This window comes from Leptinotarsa decemlineata, unplaced genomic scaffold (genome assembly GCF_025532065.1).
Source record: "Leptinotarsa decemlineata unplaced genomic scaffold, Ldec_3_MD MMD2_tig00003736_RagTag_RagTag, whole genome shotgun sequence".
NCBI classification, from domain to species: Eukaryota; Metazoa; Arthropoda; class Insecta; order Coleoptera; family Chrysomelidae; genus Leptinotarsa; species Leptinotarsa decemlineata.
The window spans coordinates 1,044,935-1,070,227 of record NW_027412593.1 but is presented as its reverse complement, the minus strand read 5'-3'; the positions used below and the strand labels follow the sequence as shown (position 1 = coordinate 1,070,227).

The 25,293-nt window shown below is 34.1% G+C and overlaps 1 protein-coding gene across 2 annotated transcripts in view; it reads right to left on the bottom strand.

Annotated features, from left to right (window-relative positions):
• Nucleotides 1–22,925, bottom strand: part of LOC111505249 (uncharacterized) — a 265,863-nt gene extending 242,938 nt beyond the window's left edge. The window contains exons 1-2 of one of the 2 annotated variants that reach the window (XM_074178233.1): nt 22,754–22,925; nt 3,080–3,437 (exon numbers count right to left, since the gene is read on the bottom strand). In XM_074178233.1, the coding sequence (XP_074034334.1) occupies nt 3,080–3,137 (58 nt within the window). In that variant the 5' untranslated portion in view covers nt 3,138–3,437; nt 22,754–22,925. The remainder of the gene's footprint in view (nt 1–3,079; nt 3,438–22,753) is intronic. The other variant, XM_074178234.1, reaches the window with a different exon arrangement.
• Between the last annotated feature and the right edge of the window lie 2,368 nt (nt 22,926–25,293).

The window sequence follows — 25,293 nt, the reverse complement described above, 5'->3', positions numbered from 1 at the left end:
TTGAGATATAACCCATTGTAAGTTTCAAAATTGACACACTGTATAGTAACAGCACTGTCGACTACGACAGTGCCTAATTTGTTTTGTTTCACATCAAATCATTCAAAGTAAGCATCCTGTGATGTCTGGCATTAGAAAGAAAATATTACTACAAATTTGTTAGAGAATGAACGGAACGTAACGCAAAGAAAGGGTAGGTTAATTGCTAGAAACGACAGTTGTGCAAGTAAGAGTGTAATAGGGAAATGGTCGGAGTGAGAGGATGTCTGTTGCGATGTGAGATCATTTGGAAGGATTAACGATACTTCCAAATCATTGAAAGGTTAATGAGGGTCATTGAATGAGCTGTACATTTTCGTGAAAATTATGGAAACGTTGTGTAAATGAATACATTCATTTTCTACAAATTATTCATATCTTAACTTAAATAGTACTATTAAATGGAATGTATTATTGATTCTTCAACATTTTATTGTATCCATTTCAAATTATTTTCAGCCATACCATACATACTTCATCACCCTTTCAAACACCCATATAAAAAAATGTTCAACTAATTTGAATAAAAAAAATTTAATGGAGTTAGATCAGGAAATCTAGGTGGCCATTTAATCAATCCTCTACCCCGTGCTATCTAATGATTGGGGTAATTTTGATTTACAAAAACCCTTCGCGACGTCTCAATTATGTACCAAACAACCATTCAATTCCGAACATAAATTTCTTGTTAACTAGTTTAGTGATCCAATAATTCTTCTGAAAAAGGGGTTGGTTGGGTAACAAGATCAATTTTTTCTCTAAGAAACAATTGTATTTTGATAGGCGTCAGTCCATTCAACCTACTGTGTAAGTATATTCGAGACTGGCTTGAACGTTTAAAGTTCATTTCTTTAGATTTGTTTACTGCCAGTCTTCAAGCATAGCCCACTGACTAATAAGAAAGTTTTTCTCTTCTTTCTTATTCAGAGGTATCGGGCAAATTTTGGATATGCAGTTGGTTAGTACCTCGTCCACTAGATAGAGTGACATTTTGTTGTTTGCTCCAACTTAGGAAGAGGAATGAAATACTCTGAAATAATTCCGATTTTCAATTACGGAATATCATTAACTTTAGGTCGATGATGGCCACTATCTTGCACTGATGAGTGGCTAATGAGCCCGAAACCGGCCTGCAAGTGTGTATATATATATATATATATATATATATATATATATATATATATATATATATATATACAGATAGAGATTTTATCGAGTGTGTATGATACAAATCAAGAATGAAATAATTCGTGGACACAACACTCAAAAAATAGGGGCAAACCTATTTTTGCCCCTATTTTTTGAGTGTTGTGTCCACGAATTATTTCATTCTTGATTTGGGTTTGCCCCTATTTTTTGAGTGTTGTGTCCACGAATTATTTCATTCTTGATATATATATATATATATATATATATATATATATATATATATATATATATATATATATATATATATATATATATATATATATAAAGAATTGATTACGTAGAATTTATTCGTTAAGAACACATCTGACGAAGCTATTGTATAGCGGAACACGTGTTGCGGTTTTGCAAACTGTTGGGTGAAATTCCCTGATGACGTGTCAATTGAATAAGTTATCGGCAAATCCCATCACATAACATACAGGATGGCCAGAGTGAAACGGCAAAAACCGTTATCAAATTGCGACAAACAAATTGCGACAATTCTGAAATAAAATAACCTGCAGCAGTTCCAGTGAATAATCTAGGTTTTCAGAGGAAATACAGGTTATTATGATTCTACTCTGAATACATTTAAACTTTTTTTTATGGCATTGTCCTGAACTTAATAAGAGTAACATTGATGGTCGACGGTTAAAAAAACTTTTCTCTTTTCAAGAATTGGTACTAAATGGTTGCTCTCCAAATAATCAGCCAGAAACAGCACCAACGCCTCCTTAAAACGATAATTTTTAAGGCTTTGCAAATACTTTTTCGGTCTAGTTTGTTGAGGTCCCGAAATTTTATACGGAATATCTAATTCTTTTCGGCTTTTACGTTCTGAGTCTTTGATTGAGAGTGATAAATAGCGATCAAAAATCAAATGTATTTCTGTAGCATTTGTTGGACATATTTTTACAAGTATTGATTCTGCTATTTTATCAAAAGGGCCTATCGCTATCCTTTTCATTTCCACAGGCAACCAGCATGCGCATTCTCTTTCCCACAATGGAGAAACTATACACAGCTGCTATGCTGTATCCTTCTCCATCGCATAGGCTGGCTTGTTCGGACTTCTCTGTCACACATATTCGCTTGCCGCAATCTTTTACTTTTTTAAATTCGACAACCGGGATTCTGGACTGATTTTTCGCAGACAACCCTATACCACCGTGTTCAGAAAATAATCTTCATTTTAATGTAATTTTGATGTATTAACCAGACCGGTGCAAGTTACTACTATCGATTTACCTGTTTATACCTGGCAACCCAAGAGTTGGGGCCGGAAAAAATTAGGCAACCCAACGTTTGCATACTCTGTAGACTTTATACTGACGAACGGTATGTAATTTATCTATTAACTACACCAGTGAAATGTTTGAAAAAAAATTTTTTTTAATTATAAAAAAATCATATTCTGAACTGAAATTGTTCAGGCAACCCATTTCCAATATACTTAACGATATATTTAATTTGACTTGAAATACTTTTTATCCATTAACCAGCTCGGTGAAGGTCGTTTTATATCGGGATCTTAGACTAATTGTTCTGATTCACAACTCTCATAACTTGTCTGTTTTTCACTTCAAAGAAAGAGTGGTCATATGATTCTAAAAATTTGATATCATTTCCTACTAGTACAAATAGTACATATAAGGCTCTCCATTATGACAAAGAGATTCCATCTGAAATGTCGTCAATGCATTAACTTTTTTTTCTTTGTTGTATCTCAATGAACTTCAAAAGTGAAATTAGTTTATCAATTTGAACGATTTGTGTCGTCAATATTAACGAATTCATCGGTGATGTGCTCCTAAATTTCATCAGTTTTTATATTCAAAAAGTTCATACTCACCCCAAACGAAAGCAGCCAGGAAATGACACCCGATGATTTGCATTGATGTCGGCCCCATCGCCAGTCTTTGTAACACAACGCCAAAAGGTGATCCAAACTCACATATTTCCACCAAAGCAATTTTTTGATCCAGTCCAAGTTAATTTAAAATTCATCCCGCGCGGATGTGCAGCTCATAACAAGCGCTGTTGTTCTTTTGATTTGTTTTCTCTGTTTTTTCCTCGTCTGTTGTTGCCTCTCTTCAAAGAATAATTATTATTCTCTCTCAGCAACAGTAGTATTACGTTCGGATCAAAGGGGCTTTTTGTTGGATTAGAATCAATCCTTTGTGTTCTCCATACGCCGTGGAATATGGCTGCTAGAAAAAAAAGAAAAAACGTGAATTCATAAGGTTTTCTGCTTACTGTTATTAAAGTGAACGAATGTTTCATTATCGTTGATGAAATGATCCAAAATACGTTCGGATTACGTTTGCGTTTCTCTCAATAATCAGAAAGTACGTGATTTCAAGTGGGTGTACTATGTACACTAATAGATTTTACAATTTGCAAAATGTATGTGTTTTTTGCCGCGATTGATGATAGAAAAAATGTACCTAGTTATCTAAAGTCAATTCAGGTTTCATGTCGTGTTAATTACTCGACAACATGCTATTTGGGAGGTCACTTTAATGGAATGAATAAAAACACTTTTGTCTAATTATCACTAGTTGATTTTATTTATACGACCGGTTTCGGGTTTTACCCCATTATCAAGTATGAAACTGAAATGTGAAATTTGAAAACTCGGTTATGTCAGGAGTTTTCAGGTAAGATGTAAGGACAAGTATTTGAAAGACAGGTAGTTGGGGGAACAAGGATGCTGACTTTAAAGTTCAACACTGAAAATTCTAGAGGATGTTAAACTTATAAATTCAATAGAGGAGACCTACATAAATAGAGTTGCTCCTTAAGGGGTATATATTTCTGGTTTTTAATTGATTTGTTGATTTCCATGACTTCCAATAAATTCATTTTTCCCTTTATCACCTTTGTGTAGGATTTTGAGGTTATCTTTATTCATCTTGTGTTTTGATTCTTGAAGTTGGCACCTGTTTGTTTACTGCAATTTGCTTAATTATTTTTGGAAATTCTTTTCAGGTAAAGGGTTTGCGAAAGCTATGTGTACCATCGTCCTAAACGTGGATAACTTATGTGAGAGTAGACTGAAAGAGTCAAAAGGAATTGTACAGTCTATGAACGTGTTTTTACGGTAGATATTGAATTGAAAACTATTATTGACTCTTGAAATATTCAAATATAAGAAGATAAGCTCCTTGTTTTGTTCGATATCTACTGTGAACTTAATTTTGTTATGCAGACTATCGAGAAAGTTTAAAAATTGATTGATATGTATATTTGAACCATCAAAACCAACCATTACGTCATCAACATATCTGAACCAAAACACAATATGTTTCTGGGAAACGGGGTTATTAAGAATGCGGGTATTTTCTAGTGTGTCCATGAAAACGTCTGCCAGAATGGAACTCAATGGTGAGCCCATAGGGAGACCTGTGTTTTGCAGATAAAAATTATTATTCAATTTGAAGAAATTTTGTTTCAGACGCATGCATCAAGGAATTTGCAAAATTCGATAGTTATATATGGATTTGTATGACTCTTATCTGATATGTATTTGACGGGGGGAAGACATTTGTCTGTTGGTAACATGTTTTTACATCGAATGATACTAGTTTGATATTCAAATTTGATGATTTGTCAGCTAGGTCTACTGAATTCACAAATGTGTTTGAAGGATTAAATTTTGTAAGATCTCTGAATCTTGAATTTAAAAATTTAGACAACTTACTGGTTCGGACATCTATATATGATACCACGGGTCTGGCTGGATGTCCTTCTTTGTGAAGTTTGAATAATCCATACAATTCTGGAGGCTAGGGGTTCATGCGTATCATTTTTTTATATCCCTTGGTATGTCGATTCCTCCATGACCTTCTTAGCTTGCTGGGAATACATTTTGGTGGTGTCATTTTTTAAATTGGTAACATCTAATGTATCCACCACGAAATGAACAAGTCATCAATCACACATAACATATTAGGTCAACGTCTATTCTAAATGGTATTAAAAAATTATTTTTGGCAATTTTGGCAGACGTGGTGTATTTCTCCGTCTTTACTGAGCGCAATCAAGCTAGGATACAGAACATGAAAAACAGGTACAAAGTATATCTGGCTGGGTATATCTGACCTGTAACCTAGGAAAAACGAAACGAAAGTCTGTATCTACTGAAAGCAAAGGTTCGAGATGATTATGCTAGTTTACAGCTAATCACCGACTATAATGCCAAAGGCAGTTCTTCGTTAATTTTTGCTCCCTAAATGCGAAAATGATAGTGAAAATTTCTTAACACGTGAGATAATTGAGTTATGATTTTTTCACAAAAATTCAATGAACACACATTCCAAATTTGTTTTTCCTCTAAATTGAGGAAATTGTTTAAAAACTGGCAATGTAGCATCTAAAACAAGTTTAAAAGTATGCAGTTGCCATGAAGGAAACACACGAAAGTATGTCACTTATTATAAATGCAATAAGTTATAATACATATAAGTGGCAAATATGTGGTGATCTAAAAGTCATAGGACTATTACTAGATCTTCAGGGCGGATTCACAATGTTTTACTATTTTCTTTACCTTTGGAACAGTGGGGCAACACAGAGCCATTTATTATCAAGTAAAAGAATGACCTCTGAGAGATAAATACATTCCAGATCAAGCTAACGTGAATAATATACCTCTTGTTAATCCCAAAAACCTTTTGTTACCTCCGTTATACATTTAACTGGAGGGAATGAAAAATTTTGTAAAAGCATTAGACAAAGAAGGTGATGCGTTTGAATATATTTAACACGTTTTTCCAAAATGAAGTGATGTGAAGCTCAAGGAAGGTATATTTGTTGGATCACAAATTAGAAAACTACTAAGTGATCAACAGTTTGATCAAAAATTAGGTAATGTTGAATTAGCTGCGTGGAGTTCTTTCAAAACAATCAATTGTTTCGGAGTTTTTAGGGAACAAGAAAGTAGAAAATTACGAGACATTTGTAGAAGAACTACTTGAAAAGTACTGCAGAATGGAATGTCGCATATCTCTCAAAATCCATTTCTTGGACTCACATTTGAATTTTTTCCCAGAAAATTTGGGTGCTGTCAGTGACGAACAAGAAAAAGGTTCCACCAAGACATGCCGACAATGGAGCAACGTTACCAAGGAAGATGGGATGCAGCAATGATGGGGGATTATTGTTGGTTCCTTATGAGGGAAAAAGATGAAACATATAAACGAAAGTCAACATTTGCCAAAAGGTTATGCACAAAAGACTACTTTTGAATGTTTTAATATAAAACCAATACTACCCGAATCGATTCTTTGAAAGATATTCTTTAATGAAGACCTCAATTCTTTTTATCGGTTTTTGGTATATCCACAATCTGAAGAATAAACAAAGCTAAATCTATAGAGGATCTACTGAAATGTAATAAATGGCAAACTGAAGAGTTCACCCCGAAAAGTTACTACGTCATAAAAACCACTGACAAGTCCAATCAGTCAGAATCTGGTCGTATTTCTAAATTTTGCTCACAAATTGAGAAAATCAGTTGAAAAAAATTGAAAATTTATACTTAGCTTCTTGAGTGGTCAACGTTTTGGACAACAATCTTTTTTCGATTTCACTTTGAAACTTTCGCCTAATTCTATCTGTGAATTCTTTTGACATACTATTATCAATTTATAATTTATCGGGATATGTTAATGAAACAACGCGCTCATTTTTCATGAACTTGAGAAGAACTAAACTTTATTCAAGGTTGTACCGTCATACAAAATTTTGTTCAATGTGAACATAGGTGGCGCCATAGCCATAATAAATGGTATTCTATTTTGAGCATACAACTACAACACATACGTCAAAAAAATGAAATGTCATATACGATAGTCTACATGTATACATATACTAGATGTTTTTTGATAATTACTTCCCGGCAGCGTCTAGTGAGGCGAATTTTGAAGCAGCTCAATCTCAACAAGGCGTCTGGCCCTGATGAAGTGCCCGTCATCGTACTTAAAAAGTTCACAAATGATCTCGCACCAGTATTTTGCAGACTTTTCAACCTGTCTTATGAGAATGGGGTTTTCCTTCTTGTTGGAAGATTACTTGCTTTCAGCCTAGTCCCAGAAATGGCAAGAAAATTCTTCCAAATAACTATAAACCAGTCTATAAATAAATATAAATAAATATAAATAAGTCTATAAATCAGTTATATCACAAATCATGAAGAAAGTCGTGAATCACCATATCCTCAAATATTTGAAAGGCTACAACATCTTGAGCGATCATCAATATGGCTTTCGAAAACAAAGATCAAGAGGTGACCTTTTATCGTATGTCACCCGTATTTGGAATAACGCAATCGAGAAATATGGAGAATCAAGAGCTGGCGCTCGATATTTCTAAGGCCTCTGATCGTGTTCGGCATGAGGGTTCGCTGGTCACACTTAGATGATATGGCTTATCGGATCATTTGTGTGGATGACTCGCCAGTTTCCTGAAGATCGTTTCCTGCAAGTGACCGTCGATGAATATCTCTTGAATAGGTACTCATTCCATCAACGCTGGTGTTCTTCAGGGATCCATATTGCCTCCAACTGTCTTTTTATTGTATGTCAATAACTTATTGGAAAAACTAATAATTCAATATATTGCTTTGCTGACGACAGCACACTTGTTTCGTTTTTCTATTTGTATTCCAGGACATCGGCTGCGGATGCACATCTTCACCGGCAGCAGGAGGTTGCATATCTTAATGAGGATCTGAGAATATGTTTGAATTGGTGTGGAAGTAACCAGGTTCAATTTAATGCCACAAAAACCCAGGCATCGGTTTTCTTCAAAAAGATAAATGTCTCCGAACCGAATATAATATTGTCAGGACAGACAATTTCGCTATCTGCTTCTTGGAGGTTGAAATGGACAACAATATGTCTACTTTCGCAAAGAGTCGGTGGAGCTAGAAGAGAAAATCTTGTTAAATTGATGGATGTAGCCGTTACTACGTGGTGGGAAATCATAACATAGAAAAGATTAATAAAACTTTCTATGTTTTTTACCACTTTTATTTGTAACTAAGGTTACTGCAGTTTCGTCCTATAAGGACATTTCCAAACGTATACATTAAACTCTGTATAAGTTTGTATAAGTTTGAAAATGACCTTATAGGACGAAAGTGCAGTAACGTTAGTTACAAATGAAAGTGGTAAAAAGCATAGAAAGTTTCAATTCTCTTTTCTTCATAATGAAAATCTTGTTATTCCACCCGTTTTTCCTCCTCCGCTTATACAAGATTCGTCTCACCCGGAGCTAAAAACTCCGACACGAATATCTTCATACTTTGTTGATCGAGAAATTCTATAGTTTCAATGAATTAGGCACGGCTCAAATCCCATAAGGGATTAAATACTCCTCTAAGAGTTAGGCAACATGTATATTTATTATTATATCAAATTAATGACTTTTCAGGAATAATTGCAATTCTTGTAAATGCAATTTGGATATTCGCGAAGAATTTATAAACGTTCAAATTATTCCTTTTTATTCCTTTTTGTTCTTTATCTATATACAGGGTGTCCCATATAAAACTCCGCTAGCAAGTATCTGAAAAATGAAAGAGAATATCCATATTTCGTGAAAGCAGATAATTTTGGTCTCAAAGGGTCCCCTTATTTACGTAGAGATCTAGCACTAGGCATCATCCTTTAGGGCGTAGCGACACCGACGCCAATATTTCAAATGGCAACCCAGTGTTTTCAATTAATTTTTGAGTTCTGCATTAAAATCTGAATTCAGCCATATAGCACACTTGTAGTTTTCCTTGAATACTGATGAAAAAAGGCAATTTAAAGCGAATTATAAAGAGAGCCATGAATAAGTCAAAATAAATGCAATTGTGTATTTATCGATCTGTCAGAAGACCTGTAAGATTTGACCTGTAAGTATATTCAGTTTCGTGTTGGTTTTTCATAAAATGAAAAATGGTTCAATTTTCAAATTCAGAAATGATATATATTTATGGCGAAGCAAGAAGGAATTCAAAAGGAGCAGTGAGAATATACCCTAATTGGTATCCTGACAGGAAATTACCGCCAGACAAAACATTCGCTGGCTTAGCCAAATCTTTGGCACGAAATGGATGTTTTAATGAACGGAAACAAAAAAACCAAAAACGGGTATTGATGACAATCACATGTTGCAGTGTTAGGTCAATTATTATTGAAACCACATAGTTCCACCAGACAAGTAGCAACGAATTGTGACATTTCGAAATCGTCAATACAACGTATTTTGTCAAAAAACAAATTCCATCCATACAGAATACATTTAATTCGAGGACTACATCCAGGTAATAATCTTCATGTTTCATTTTTAATAACTAAAATATTTTCCCATTTCCAGAAGATGCTGATAGAAGATTGAACTTCATTGCATGGTTGTCCACCCGAATTAATGATGATCAGTTTCTGAAAAAAATATTATGGAGTGATGAAAGCCATTTTCATAACAACGGTATAATAAACAAACATAATTGTCACTATTGGTCTGACGTGAACCCTCATTGGGTGCAAGAAACGAGATTTCAGTCTGTGTGGGGGTGTTAATGTTTGGTGCAGAATTATTGATGGTTATTTGATAGGATCTCATTCTTTCGAAGGAATTCTCAATGGGAAGAGGTACTTGGTTTTTTTAGAACATGTGTTGCCGAATCTCTTGGAGAATTTACCGATACAAATTCGACTGAATATGTGGTTTCAACAAAATGGGGCACCTCCACATAATAATAGAATAGTTACGCAATATATGGATGATACTTTTAATGAGAAATGGATTGGAAATAAAGGTCCAATACTATGTCCAGCTCGAAGTCCAGATATTACTACACTAGATTTTTTTGTGGGGATATATCGAAGACTTAGTTTATATGCGACGTCCACAAAATGTAGAGGATTTCAAAAATAGTATCACAAATATTGTCATAACTAATGGATTCATTTTATTAAACTCGTATTATTGCATTCATTTTGACTTATTCATGGCCCTCTTTATAGTACGCAATAAAATTGCCTTTTTCATCAGTATTCAAGAAAAACTACAAGGGAGCTATATGGCTGAATTCAGAATTTAATGCAGAATTCAAAAACCAATTGAAAATACTGGGTTAATATTTGAAAAAATTGGCGTCGATGTCGCGACGCCCTAATGGATAACGCCTAGTGCTGGATATCTACGTCAATGAGAGGACCCTTTGACACCAAAATTATCTGCTTTCACGAAATATGGATATTTTTTTTCATGTTTTAGATATTTCCCCGCGGAGTTTTATATGAGACACCCTGTATATTGAACTGTATAGCTTAGACATTTTTAATATTCTATATACCTACAGCATAAGCATATATTCTATTGGAATTTTCCAATAAATTTTCATATTTTGTATCAGTTTTCCTCAGGATATCCCTTTGATGAAGAATCTAAATTCCATGCCGCATAATGAAATGTCTCCTCTGAGAAAAACTGTATCTTTTCCCAAAAAATGCAAATTTCATTTCACTAGGAACTTTGTACGATAACTTATGCATTGCATGCTATTTTCGTAATAGCATCAAGGAAATATTCGAGTGAAGGCAAATTCGATAAAATACCAGGATCAGAGTTCAAAGTAAAATTGGATGAATCAGCTTTCTCACTGAGTTCTTAGTTCGTAGAAGGCCCACTTGAAAATTCAGAAAGTGGGGAAGAAGACTTAACTGGTGATTGCTTGTGTGTTCATACAGTAAGAACACGCCTTATACTGAAACACGTGTTACGTTTTATTAAACTGTTCAGTTGAATTTTACAAGCAGCAGTAACTTCATTTTTTTTCTGATTGATTCGGCTCTTACTTGATGAATATCCATAGTAATTCCATAAACTACATTTTACGATCTGATCTTCACAAACTTCATTTTCAAAAATATATCACGACATGTTTCGCTATCAGAGTAGCTTTTTCATAGTCAATGACATAGAAAGTTATTTCTATGATAAATCCAATTGGTCATTCAGTAAAATGTTTGGAAGCAATGGAAATTAATGAACTGAAAATCCAAACATTTGACTGAATGACCAATTGGATTTAAATAAATTATCAAATGGTCAATCAGTAAAATGTTTGAATGTTTGGTTCATTAATTTCCATTGCTTCCAAACATTAATTAATGAACTAAAAATTTAAAAATTTTACTGAATGACCAATCGGTAATCTACTTAAATCTAATTGGTCATTCAGTAAAATGTTTGAAAGCAATGGAAATTCAATGAACTGAAAATTCCAATATTTCACTAAATGACCAATTGGATTTAAATAGATTACCAATTGGTCATTCAGTAAAATGTGACAATAATTTCCATTTCTTCCACACATTTTACTGAATGATCAAAATAGATTACCAATTGGTCATTCTGTGGAATGTTTGGGAGCAATGGAAATTAATGAACTAAAAATTCAAACATTTCACTGAATGATCAATCGGTTATTTATTTGAATCCAATCGGTCATTCAGTAAAATGTTTGGAAGCAGTTTGTAAGGAATGGACAGGGTCATCAGAGAGCCTATATGGGATAACGTATTTTCACAATATTTCTATACATTTCCTTTGCTTCATACCAGTGTAAAATGATCTTTCTGTATATATTATCATTATTATTATTATTATTATTACTTCTTCACCGTAGTGTGCGCTGGTCAGGCCCTATCCCCCGAAGCCCCGATACATTCGGGAGGGTGCGCCAGCATAATCAACCAATGACCACTCCCCACGCTGTGGGGTAAGTGATCATTGGGTCCGAGAATCGTGTGCCCTGAGCAAACGCAGTGAGCCAAGAATGACAACCTTCTGCATCTGTGCGGCTAAGATTTCTGCCTTAGTGCGGCAAGCCGGTATGATTTTGAGATTCGAGAGTAGAGAAGACATCATTCCACCAAGGACTCCAATAATCAGAACGACCATTTTGACAGAGTGATCTGGATAAAGTCTGCGGAGCTCGAAGAGAAAATCTCGATATTTTATCCGTTTTTCCTCCTCTTTTCTGACGATATTCGTCTCGCCAGGAGCTGAAAACTCCACGACAAATATCGTTTTGGTCCGTTATTATTATTATTATTATTATTATTATTATGTGCATCCATCGAACCCATGAAGTTTATTCACGATGTCGTTTATATTGTTTTCCGAACTTGGATGACTTCAACAAATCCACAAAGTTGTCCCACAAACAGAATTGTTCCCACCGATTGAAGAGAAGTTGACTTCAAAACCTAATTCAATGCATATCATCATCATTTCCGGCGGCGAAACATATCAAACTTTCCTGACGATGGAAATTTTCTTTCTAATCTGAAACCCGCAACCACACTTCATTTTCAGGAGTATTTCGGAGGTCTCTTCTTCCAAATGAGTTCGCCGAGAAACAGATAAAGGAGAAATGAGATTACCTATCGCCGGCAGCCGATACGCCACTCTTTTTAAACCCACAAGTGTTTTTATCGTCACTTTTTATCGGCCAGCTTCGTTACTTGATAGGGCTGCCGTGGAAAAAGCCACCAATTTGAGTTAAAGATGAATAAAAGCGTAATTTGTTTTTTTCGGTATTACCTTACAGCTTTTAGGATTCATGATTAATGACTTCGTGGGTACAAAGAAACTCAATTTCGTACTTTCTAAAAAAATACTTAGTGATACAGTTTATTGTATGATTGTCACTATAAAACGTTTTACAAAAAACGCGACACGTGTTTCGCTATACAATAGCTTTCTCAAGCATGAATTAAAACTGAAAGTAACTTCTAAATTACAACCATTTTATACCTATTACCTACTCGTATCCCTAATTTCTAAAGAATGAATCTACCTGAAAAGGTCATCAACTATATGAATGAATTTTCGAAAGTACCGTAGATATACTTAACTATTTTTACCTGGAAATCAACAGATTCAATAATGGCTAATTATTCAATTCAGTTTGATGGTTCATAGGATATTGAGATGTTTTGAATTTGTTCAATACCATACTCTCCAACAAGTTAGGTTTCAAACCTTTTTTCTGGAAATGAAGGGGATTGTATTCATGGTTGAACTCATGTCCTTCTGTGATAAAGTGAGTGGTATATGTGGAAATTTATTTTTCCATTCTGGAGACTATATTAGTGTTCCTTTATGCGGGCATTGAATGTTCTTCCAGTTTGACCTATATAAAACATCAGACATATCAAGCAAACAACAATATTCCACAAGATAGTCCACAAGTACGATTCCAGAGTTACATATTCCAGAGTGGATCCCCAAAAGTTTCCACTGAGGATCACAAGATAGTCCTCTAACACCTCCATGGAATGCGTCACAAGAGACCTAATTCACAAACCTACCTAGCTACCTAGTACCCAATACTACATACTTTACGAAGGTAGTAGCATGAAGAGAACAAACCATGGTCTATCATCCTAGGAGTAGACATGACCTTCATAATAATTATCATGTGAGTCATATCCGATGTTTTATATAGGACAAACTGGAAGCACTTTCAAAGGTCACATAAAGAAACACAAATATAGTTTTTAAAATAGAAAAATAAGTTCCACATATGCCACTCACTTTCTCACAGAAGGACATGAGTTCAACCAAGAATACAAGCACTTCCATTTCCAGAAGAAAGGTTAGAAACTTAACCTGTTGGAGAGTATGGAGATAAACAAATTCAAAAACACTCAATATCTTATGAAGGATCAAACTGAATTGTATAATTCGCCATTATTGAATCAGTTAGTTTCAGGTAAAAATAGTTAAGTATGTTTACGGAAGTTTCGAAAAATTTATGATATAGTTAATGAATTCATACCCGACCTTTTCATGTAGATTCCTTCTTTTGAAATTAGGCATACGAGTAGGTAATAGGTGATAGTATAAAATGGCTGTAATATAGAAGTAACTTTCAGTTTCAATAGGGATGTTCATCAAGTATGGGCCGATTCTATTCAATTTCGTACTTTCTGTACCAGCACTGGTTTTTTATTTGTAGTTCATCATAATAATATAAATAAATTCAAGTCGTTCCAAATTCCCCAAAGGACCCAAAGTCATTATCCAATTTTTTTATCAATACAGTTGCAATATTAGTTTTTTCGTTACATTCCAGTTTGACATATGTTGAGAAAAATAGCAAACGACATGAAGAAAAGTACAATTCTGGGCATCCTAACTAAAAATCAAGAAACGTCAGTAAAGTGTAGGCTAACCAAATATATGGAAATAAATTAATTTCTTCGGTTAGTAGTCGGTCGGTTCAACATGGGTGCTTTGTACAATCACTCAATCGACCGCCGTGTTGGTCGGTGTTGCAAGCTGCAGGTTGAACCGTCGATTTTCACTTGCTATCGTCCAACCCGTGGTAGGAATCACTCGTTGAAAGGTAAGACCTCGTTAGTCCTCAGCTCGTACAAGTTTCGGCTTCTGAGGGTTATCGTTCGTAGGGGTGTGACAGCTGTGCATTTTCGGTTCTGCACTGTATAAGCCTTGAGCTTTCTAGAAAATGATGCTAAATGTCTGCCTCTACCTCTTCTACTGTATTTATTGATTTCGGTCCGTTGAAATAATGATCCTGCTTTGCAGACTTTGCTTAGAATATATATGTATTTCAGTTCAGTTCAAAAGAGTTTTGCCTCATTTGACACTCTTCATTCCTCAGTTCGATATTTTATAAAAAGTGCATGAACTTAATGCGAGCTACCAAGTCGTCAGGCAATATTTTGAGATGAATTTTTCATTGACAACGTTCGATATCTGTTTGAAGTTAAAATGGTGATATAATTTATGAGGATCGCGAAGTCATACAGGTCGCATGCAGTAAACGGGCACATAGAATGGTTATTGCGTCTTTTATTAGACTTTTACAGTTAGGTATGAACTATGGAGTTGGTTTTCGACAGTTGTGGAGCTACTTTTTGACTCTCTACGTTTTGAGGAAACATTATGAGTATGCTTCTCTCGAAAGACAATGGTCTAAAGTCATCAATCAATTAAAATATTTTTCATCGGAATGGAGAAGTTTTGGCTTTCTACTTCTCTATCTTAATAAAAAAGGGGAGAATCAATTTCAAAAAATTGCCTCTATATAAAGATATTTAGATCATGCAATGAAATAACTTTCAGACACAAACTGGAAGAAAAATCCCTTTCGGAACAGCTATTTTCATATAAACATCGAATTACACGAAAGAATAATACTTTCGAAAGAAATACTTTTATATGACCGCTGAATTATACGAAAAACACATTTCTCTATTCCATTTAATTTCCAAACATTCGTATAGAATCGAATCAGATATCATTCACAGAATTCCTATACAATATAATGAATGAAAGATGAAAACTTTCACTTACATGGAACACTGTCATGCTCACTGGTAGACATTAGATGTTTCGCCGTAAAACAGTTGCCTTATCGGCTCCTCAGTACCAAATACGGATAACATTATACAAAAAAAACACTCAGTTCGTGCTTAATATTACGCTTTTTGTGACGGGAAGTGTTGAATCCACTCGTGTCAAAGATGACAGTACGTAGATAACATTAATTGACTCATTTGTTTAAATCTAAACTGAAAATATACCCTTTCAATTTGAACAAGACTCCTGCGGCTGCGATTTAAGCAAATATTGAATGAATATTATTACCGTACTGTCATCAATGGCATAAGTGAATTCAACTCATTTCGAAAAAAAAATCGTAATTGAATGTTTTTTCTCATGATGTTATCCGTATTTGATACTGAATAGCCGATAAGGCTATTCAGTATCATCTGATGTCTAGCAGTGAGGATGACAATGTTCCATGTAAGTGAAATTTTACTTTTTTCATTTATTATATTGTGTAGGAATCCTGTGAACGATATCTAATTCGATTCCATAGGAATCTTTGGAATACAAACGGAACAGAGAAAAGTATTTTTCGTATAATTCAGCATTCATATAAAACAATTTGTTCCAGAGAACGAAAGAAAAATTCTTTCCAGAGGTTCCAGAGAATGCGTTGCGTAATTTGGCGAAGAAGTTGGGGTTTTGTATTCAATATTTTGGTGAAAGCTGAGGTGTGCGATATTTTTGATAAATTGTTTGGAATCCGCACTATTATAGAGTGTGTTCATAGCAGTGATTCTGAAATAGCTATTTATAGTATGAGTGTTGAAAGTAAGGTTTTATTTTGTGAGTGAAAAAGTTTGCGAAACGAGCGTAGCGAGTTAAGCAATTTCACGAACAAAATAAAACTTACTTTCAACACAAATATCATACAAAGTTTTTTGTACAAATGTCCTGTTTTCATTATAAAATCAGGGGGATACCTCTTTTCTGGATGGAATCCAGCCACTTCAGGTATGCTTAGGAGCCAGAGCTCCATACATGAGAACAACACTCCAAAGAAGGTCTGATCTGAGCTTTATAAAGCATCAAAAGTTGCTGAGACTTGTACAGTTTTCTGGTTCGAATCAGTATTTCAAGCTTTTAAAAAGCAGTTTTTGCAATTCCAGCGACATGGTTGTTCCAAGACATATTGGTGTCCACGTTACACTATCAAGTTGTAATGTATGTAGAAATATATACTTTGAGAACAGTCTGACAACGTTGCAAAAGCAGTATACTTTACAGCCTCGATGTGAACACATACTATATTAACCTGTGACAATAAATAACCTCATAGAAAAGTATCAGCCTCTTGATTTCATAAGAAACAATTTCTTATCAAACAAAGAACATTACGCAAGTCATCAGTAAGTTAATGGGCTTGTTTCATGCTATTGAAAATGATACTGGTTTGCTTATATACTGATCTAGTAAGGGGTATATTATACTCATCAAGAATAATCGGTCCCAGGATCTCTTTATATTTACAGAAAAAAGGACAATTCGAGAAGCAAAAGTTTAAATTGGCCTCGTGTCTGTTGACCAATAAAATTGATCGTGTCTACAGCGGTGTTGCCAAGTGTATTGGTTTCCAATATCCAAACACAGAACCAAAATATAATGATCCAATTTGACAGACGCTATTTTTATTGTTATTGTTGTCAACTCGGTATTCAATACAACCGATTTGTTTGTTACAATTTTTTTTATTATAAAACATTTTATTTTATAAAAGGTAGGTCTCGGTGGGTGTCTATTTTGCTGTATATTCTGTGTTATTTTTGGATTAAATTTTACCATTAGGTACTTCCACCAGAATGGTTGAAATATGTTTTAAACCTGGAAACAGATCATCCATACCAGATAAAAAGTTTTTCAGTATTCCAGAAAACAAAATTCTAAGAGATCTATGGTTTTTCATAACGCTTGAATTTAGTAGCAATATTAGGAAGAGGTAAGTATGTAGGTTTCATGAATGTGTGCGTGGGTGAGTGTAGTGTGCACAATAGTAATAAATGTTTGGGAAAGAAAGTTTTTGGCTTTCTACTACTCCATCTGATACAAAAAAATGGATGAGAGAATCTTCCAAAGAAAGGAAGGAAGTAATCAATTTGAAAATAAGTAACTCTATACATGGATGTGTAGATCATGCAAAGAAGTAACTTTCAGACACAAACTGAAAGAAAGTCCTCCTGGAACAGCTACTTTCATATAAACATTGAATTACACGAAAGAAAAAAATTCTTTCAAAACAAATACTTCTATATGAACACTGAATTATACAGAAGATACTTTTCTCTATTCAGTTTGTATATCGAACATTTGTTGAGGAATAAGAATCAGATATCATTCACATGAGTTCTACTTTGAATGAATGGTAATAAATTGTACTCACATGGAACACTGTCACCCTAACTGGTATACACCGTGTTTCGCCTTAAGACACTTGTCCTAAGGCTCTTCAGTACCAAATTGGATAACATTATAGAAAATACACACACTTCATTCATGAATTACGATTTTGAATGTCACGGAATAAGCTTGATCTGCTTCCTTTCTTTGGAAGATTCTCTCATCCATTTTTTTTGTATCAGATGGAGTAGTAGAAAGCCAAAAACTTTCTTTCCCAAAAATTAATCACTCCTAAAAATATAACCCTTTCAAATCTAATAAATATTATGTCAAATATTGGCAAACAATCAAGTTATTTTACCGGAGCCGACATTTGTGTTGGCCAATAAGAAACGTTTTTTTTTTTATAATAAATTGTAGCTGAACAGGTTGACGAATGAATTGAATTAAATTTGAAATGACTCTTCTCTCCTATGTATAAACTTATACTAACTATAAATTGTTGTAATAAAAACTTCAATCCAGTTTGCTACTTTTTATTGTTTTTCATAACTGTATATTAATAATTAATGTATAATGTTTAGGTGAATGTTTTGTGATATTTTCATTTTGTGTACTGATTTTAGATATTTCCACTAATGGTTTTCGTGTTTCGTATTTCATGTGGAGAATATTTTCATTAATTCGAACGTTAAGGTGTCCATTATCAAAATTTCTGCGATATCAACATGAAGATGTCTATACTGACGAAGATATTTCGAAAATGAAGTTTCTATTGCGTTTTGTGTTATTTCGATCCCACGTAAAATTATTTCTCCTTTTCAATGCATTTCTTGCACTTGTTTCTCAGATTCAGTTGTCGAAAGTGACTGTGATTTTACTTTGAAACGCCAATGAATCAGAAACTGTTTATACGCTCTGTAAATTATACGATTTGGCAATGTTGATTGTTTGTAATGTTCCTATTGGTCAATCGAACAAGAAGCGGAACTAGGCCCGTGACGTCACGGGCCTAAAAAATTTGATTTTCAATAATTAATTACGGGAATACAACGGTATTTAGAGAGCTGAAACAAAGTGCACCGTTTTGCAATTTAAAATTACTATCGAATTAAATATAAACCAAAAATCATGAAACAAGCCCATTATATTTTCATATTTTATAGTTGAATGTGGATCCATCTGTACATTTGAGTCCGCGTATATTTAGTCTGTCTCAAGGGTCGGTAAATGTAAAATCTACTCTCTAGGAATATTAAAATTTACAACTTTTTCATAGCATCGATTATTTTTGATTAATCATTTATAAATTTCAATTTCATTCTCATGAAGTATAATGCAGCATTTGCTTGAAGAATAAATTTCATGAAGACTAACAGAATTGTACTTCAAAATCAGCTGATAGCGAGTAGCGCATTTAATATCTTCAGTAATATATTGCAATAACTATATTCTTGAGTTTACTAGGGTATATTAAAGCCACATTGAAATTTTTTCATATATATTTTAATTAGGAACATATTTTAATGAATATTTCAGTGCCCATAAAATATTATAGTTGATGTTTCACATCTGCCAGACGTCCCGCTACGGTTCACAGTTTTTTTTGTGTTCAATAACAGTCTATCGTTAACAAAATTGAGTCTCTGAACAAACCGTCATCATAAAAATTACTCATTTCCATATTCCTGAAAGTGATGATAACCTGAAGATTGATTGATTTGTCTCTCAAATTTAGATCCCGAAATTTTTACTCTGGAAGTTTGCTGTTGAAAATGATGTATTTTTGGAACGGAAACAACAAAAGCATGAACAAGGTTCATTTGGAAACCGTTGTACTGAAAACTTTTGGATTCAGGTCAATCAGATTATTATATCTTTCGAACCGCTAGGTATTTACCTACTCAACGTCATATTTAAAAAAAATACACTTTGAGTGAAATATACAGTGCATTTCTTTAATGTCCCCCGCCACTTTCATTTTATGAATAGGTCAACTCAAAAAATTGAAATTTGGGATAATGATATTAATGCATGAATACTTTATTTTGAAGTGAAATTGACAGATGAAACTTCCAAGATGGCGACTTAGCGCCATCTGAGAAAAAATTTAACTAGAAAGAGGGGTTTTGTGACACATCTTTCTGAAGCTTCTGACAATTGCTTTACAACCCTAGAATATAATGTCAATATCTTCAACTCATACCAAATGGCGAAACTTTAAATAATTGCCTGATTACATTGACATTTAAATACATAATATGAGGTAATAAGCTTGAGGTCAGTTCAGAAGATGCTCGAAATATTTGCCTTCAACTTCTTGACATATGAACAGCCTATCCAATATTTCACGCCGAACATTTTCGAACACAGTAACGCCAATATCTCTACAAATATTTATTTTTCTCTGCCATATATCCAATATTGATGAAGATTCAGTTTTGTACACCTTTTGCTTCAAAAAGCATCATAAAAAAAGTCCAAAGATGTTGAATCTGGAGAGCGGGCTGGCCATTCTGTAGGACCTCGACGGCCAATCCAACGACTGAGAAAAGTAGCATCCAAATAGTTTCTTACTTGTCTGGAGTAATATAATGGTGCTCCATCTTGTTGGAATACAATATCCCTATCGAATTCATTAGGATTCGCTTCGACGATTTCAGTGATGAGAGGGTCAACAGTAGTTTCCAGCATATTCAAATACATTTCTCCTGTTGAATTTTGATCAATAAATAGAGGTCCTATGACGTAGTTTCTCGATATTCCTGCCCAAACGTTAATTTTTTCCGGATATTGAGTATGTGTTTCCCGGAAAACGTGAGGGTCGGTGTCACTCCAATAACGGCAATTTTGTCTGTGAACATTGCCGTTTAAAAAAATGTACATTCGTCACTAAAACAAATATTGTGGAGATAGGTAGGATGCCTTGCAATGGTTTCCGTCATGATTTCACAGAATTCTGTTCTTCGATCAGGTTCATCTTAGTTAATTGATGTGTACCTTTTTAATTTTGTATGGATGATACTTATTCCTCTGCAAAAGTCTCGACACAGTAGAAAAAGACACCTCACAAACATTCGCGACGGAATAAGTAGACTGTTCAGGATTTACTACCAATTATTTGCACTTGCTGTTCTTCCGGAATGGACGGATGACCTGGGGGCTTTTTGTTATGTACACTACCGGTAGTTGTAAATTTGGATGCAAATTCCCTCAAATATTTTCTACAGATAGGACGACTCAGAAAACGTTCATTGAAAATTCTTTCGGTCTCGTGAAAGTTACGCGTCGCACCGTAAATAAAAATTGCTTCAAGTTTTCCTTCCAATGGACAAGAATTAATCATTTTGAAGATTGTTGACATCGTACCTTTCTACTAGTAAAACCGAAAACTAAATGAGATGATTCTAACTGAACAATGATGTTTATTATCGTACTGACATTTTTTGTCGTTTTTATAAACAAAAAATAAGTTAACAAACCTTATCGGGTTGTTGGAATTGCCGTATGGCAGGTAAAAAGGAATATTTCAAGAAATATCGATATTAATATATTTGTCTTCAGGAAATTATTAAATGTTCGCCATTTCGTAGTAAGTGAAGATTTTGAATTCATATTCTAGGGTTGTGAAGTATTCGTCAGGAATTTCAAAATGATGTGTCACAAGACCCCCCTTCCTCTTTAATTTATTTTTCTCAGATGGCCCAGTCGCCATCTTGAAAGTTTAATTCGTAAATTTCATTTCAAAATAAAGTATTCATGCATTAACTTCATTATTTCTACTTTCAATTTCTTGAGTTGGCCCGTTCAAAAAATAAAAGGGGGGGACTTTAAAGAAATGATGAAAATATCTGTTCTTTTTGATTAGCACATGTGCTAATCAAAACACTTGAATCCAATAACCAAATTCAAACAAGAAGGAAGGATTTTGATTTGTAACCTTATTTCATTTGGTACATCATTGTTCATACTTATTTTAAACTTTCGAAATGCTTTACTCTATCAAGATACTCACACTGAGGTATAAACATTGTTCGTTCAACTACTATTCATTATTTGTTCCACTTTAGTGGAAATTTTCCCATTATCAAAACAAGCAAAGTTCTCCATCATCCTGCAGATATATCAGGTTTTTTCAACTTAACTTTTACTCAAATAGAAAATATATTTGATTATTTCAATCAGATCCACTATTTCACTTATCTTTAAAATTTGTTTGTTCAATAGAATATTCGAAGTCTCTAAATCATTCTCGCTATCAATTAGACAAAATATTACTTGAATTCAATTCTTCTTTGAATTGAAATAACTAATAACGATTGTTTCAATGAAATATTTGTTTGATACAATGAACATATGCTTGAAGAAATAGTTAGGAGTCAAGAATTCTTTTTACTTGCATCAACAAAATATTTTGTCGTGCATATATGACACTTTTATTTCTTTGAATGAAGTGAATTATTTCATTTAACAAATCTTTTTTTCCGTGCAGTAGTGAAAGAGTATAGTGATGAAATTATTATTCGACAATGAAAAAAGTACATTCTGAAAATAACTTCGTGAGAAAATGGACCCTGTCATATCAACTCTTTATTGAAAATGGGGACGGACGTTTTGATATATTAACAATTTATTCTTCCCAAGAAACATACAGTATTCATAGCGGCAATTAGCTGTGACATATTGTATATGACGATCGTTATATTTTCATTAACTGAAATTTGGTCGTTTATATAATTTTTTCATTTTACTTAAGTGAAATTCTCACCAGCAACAAAGTTCCTCAATTGATCGCAACTGAACAGCCATCAATGTCAGTCATCGCTGCATTCCCGAAATGATTGAATATCAATAATTCATTAGAGCACATCCAGTCCTCGCGAGTTTTCGCGGAAGTTGGCGCGCAAGTTTCGGTCTAACCGCTTGGACGCTTCCCGAGCAATTCGTACGACTGACTGCGGAACTCCGGCCGAACTGCGGAACTCCGGCACAACTCCGGATCGGGATATTTGTAACTCCCGCATACTTGACGAAAAAATCGCAGGTGAGCACATGCGCCTCCTGGACGCCCCAGAGGTGCGTGTATATCATCATAAAATATGGTGATTTAAATTTGATGTCCCCCTGTGTTTTTGTGCCATAGGGAAATAATTTTTGCCGCCATCGATTCCGTAAATAATACATCAGGACGTTGGCGTTTTATTTCGTGGCGTAATTTGGAGTGGAGTTTTTGGAGATGAAGCAGGTGGAATATTGTTATTTATTGCATGGAATATCAAAACTTGCGTGACGTCAACCGTTTTCGGGAGAGAGGACAACATCACGGATGAGATCAGTTGTTCAAATAATCGAGAAAAAATGTGATGAAAGTTTTTGATTTGATGCGCTCTTTGTTGGGATATTAGTGGCTTAAACTCAATATTTTCGGTTAAATAGTTACGGAATTTTTTTCAAAATAAAACACAAACACTACAGGAAAATCCTCTAGGCTCTTTAAGAGCGGTGCCTGTGCGAAAGTACTACCTGATGTTGGATTTGAATCGCGTATTTCTGATATGTACCGCTCTTGGTGGAATCAAATGTGCCAAGTCACTTGAACACCTCCCGTATCTGTAAAAGAGAGACAAATCTCCAACCTTTCTTCGATGTTCCAGACTATCAAGGTTGCAAGTGATGTTCGTGTCTCCAATCAGGTAAATGGTTGTTTTCTGGATGAAATCCAGCAGCTTCAAAGTATGCTTGGAAGCAGAGCTCCATACATGTGAACAATACTCCAAAGAAGGTCTAATCTGACCTTTATAAAGCATGAAAAGTTGCTGAGGTCTATGCAGGTTTTTGGTTCGTAACAGTTTTCCAAGCTTTTGAGAAGCAGCCTTGGCAATACCAGCAACATGATAGTGCCGTTGGTCCATTTTAACCCCCAACCAACTTATCGGAGCAGAAAGCACAATTGTCTGTCCTGACATTATTATATTCGGTTCGGAGACAATTGTTTTACTGGAGAAAACCGATCCCTGGGTTTTTGTGGCATCGAATTGATTGAGTTTAGAAATTTTAAATCTGAGTTTCTCACGGACAGGAATATACGGAAGTACTTGGCAAGATAACTTGGGTGTCAGACCAGCTTTCAAATTCGCAATTATATAGATTTGTAGGAATTTTATTGGTGTCGTAGTTGAAATTCTGACCAAGACTCAAAATATATAATACATAATCGGGTATATTTTTGTCCGATGAATTTTTTATCAAGGATATCGATTTGCTTTGTATTATTTTGTGGATTTTCAAATTTTTTTATATGTTTTTCTTAAGTGGTTCGAAAATTCTTTCATTGCAAATATTTTGTTTATCCGTTTCAGGAATCACACGTTAAAAGGTAAGATCTCGTTAGTCCTTAGCTCGCACAAGTTTCTCAACTTCTGAGAGTTGTCGTTCGTATGGGAGCGACATCTGATTAACGGAAAAACAGATTTTAAAGACAGACAGATATTAAATATATTCACTGCTCTTATTCAAATTTGATAGGTTTTGGCAACTTTCTTGAATGCAAATTTGGATAAGTTTTATATAAAAATACCCCAAAGTATTTTATTTTCGTTTGAATTTTTCATGTTTGAAATTGAGTTTAGTTTTCATTATTAGAAAGTTTTGTGTTAGATTCTGATCTTTAAATCTTACTAAAAAAATTCTTTCATTTTTCTCCGATGTAAGTTTTTTGTTTAAGTTTGTATAATCCTTCAGTAGTTTTGTATTATTCTTCCCTATTTTATTTTCCATCTTCTTGTAAAATCCATCCCAGCCGATTATATTTTTTTTCAGTTTCTTAAAATAAGCCTCTTATTGAGTCTATATATTTTCATTAAAAAATGTTTCGACGTTGTCTATGTCATCTTAATGATTTCCACTTACAAAATAGTCGAACAAGATTACTATTTTGTACTTATAGTAGAGCCTAGATGATGACAGCACGATCAGCTCGCATATAATTAAATAGGAGTTATAAAGCTTCAAATCCTTTTTGTGACTTATATTAATATTGATATATATATATATATATATATATATATATATATATATATATATATATATATATATATATATATATATATATATATATATATATATATATATATATATATATATATATATATATATATATACAGGGTCCTGCAACAGTGGCGCGGTGTTCCATATCTCTATATAGGAAGCAGATAGGAATCTAATTTTCTATAATATTACCTTATTGCTCGAGCTCGACAAAATAAAAATATTGGCGGTCACACAGGGTGTTCGATTTTTTCTGGGCGG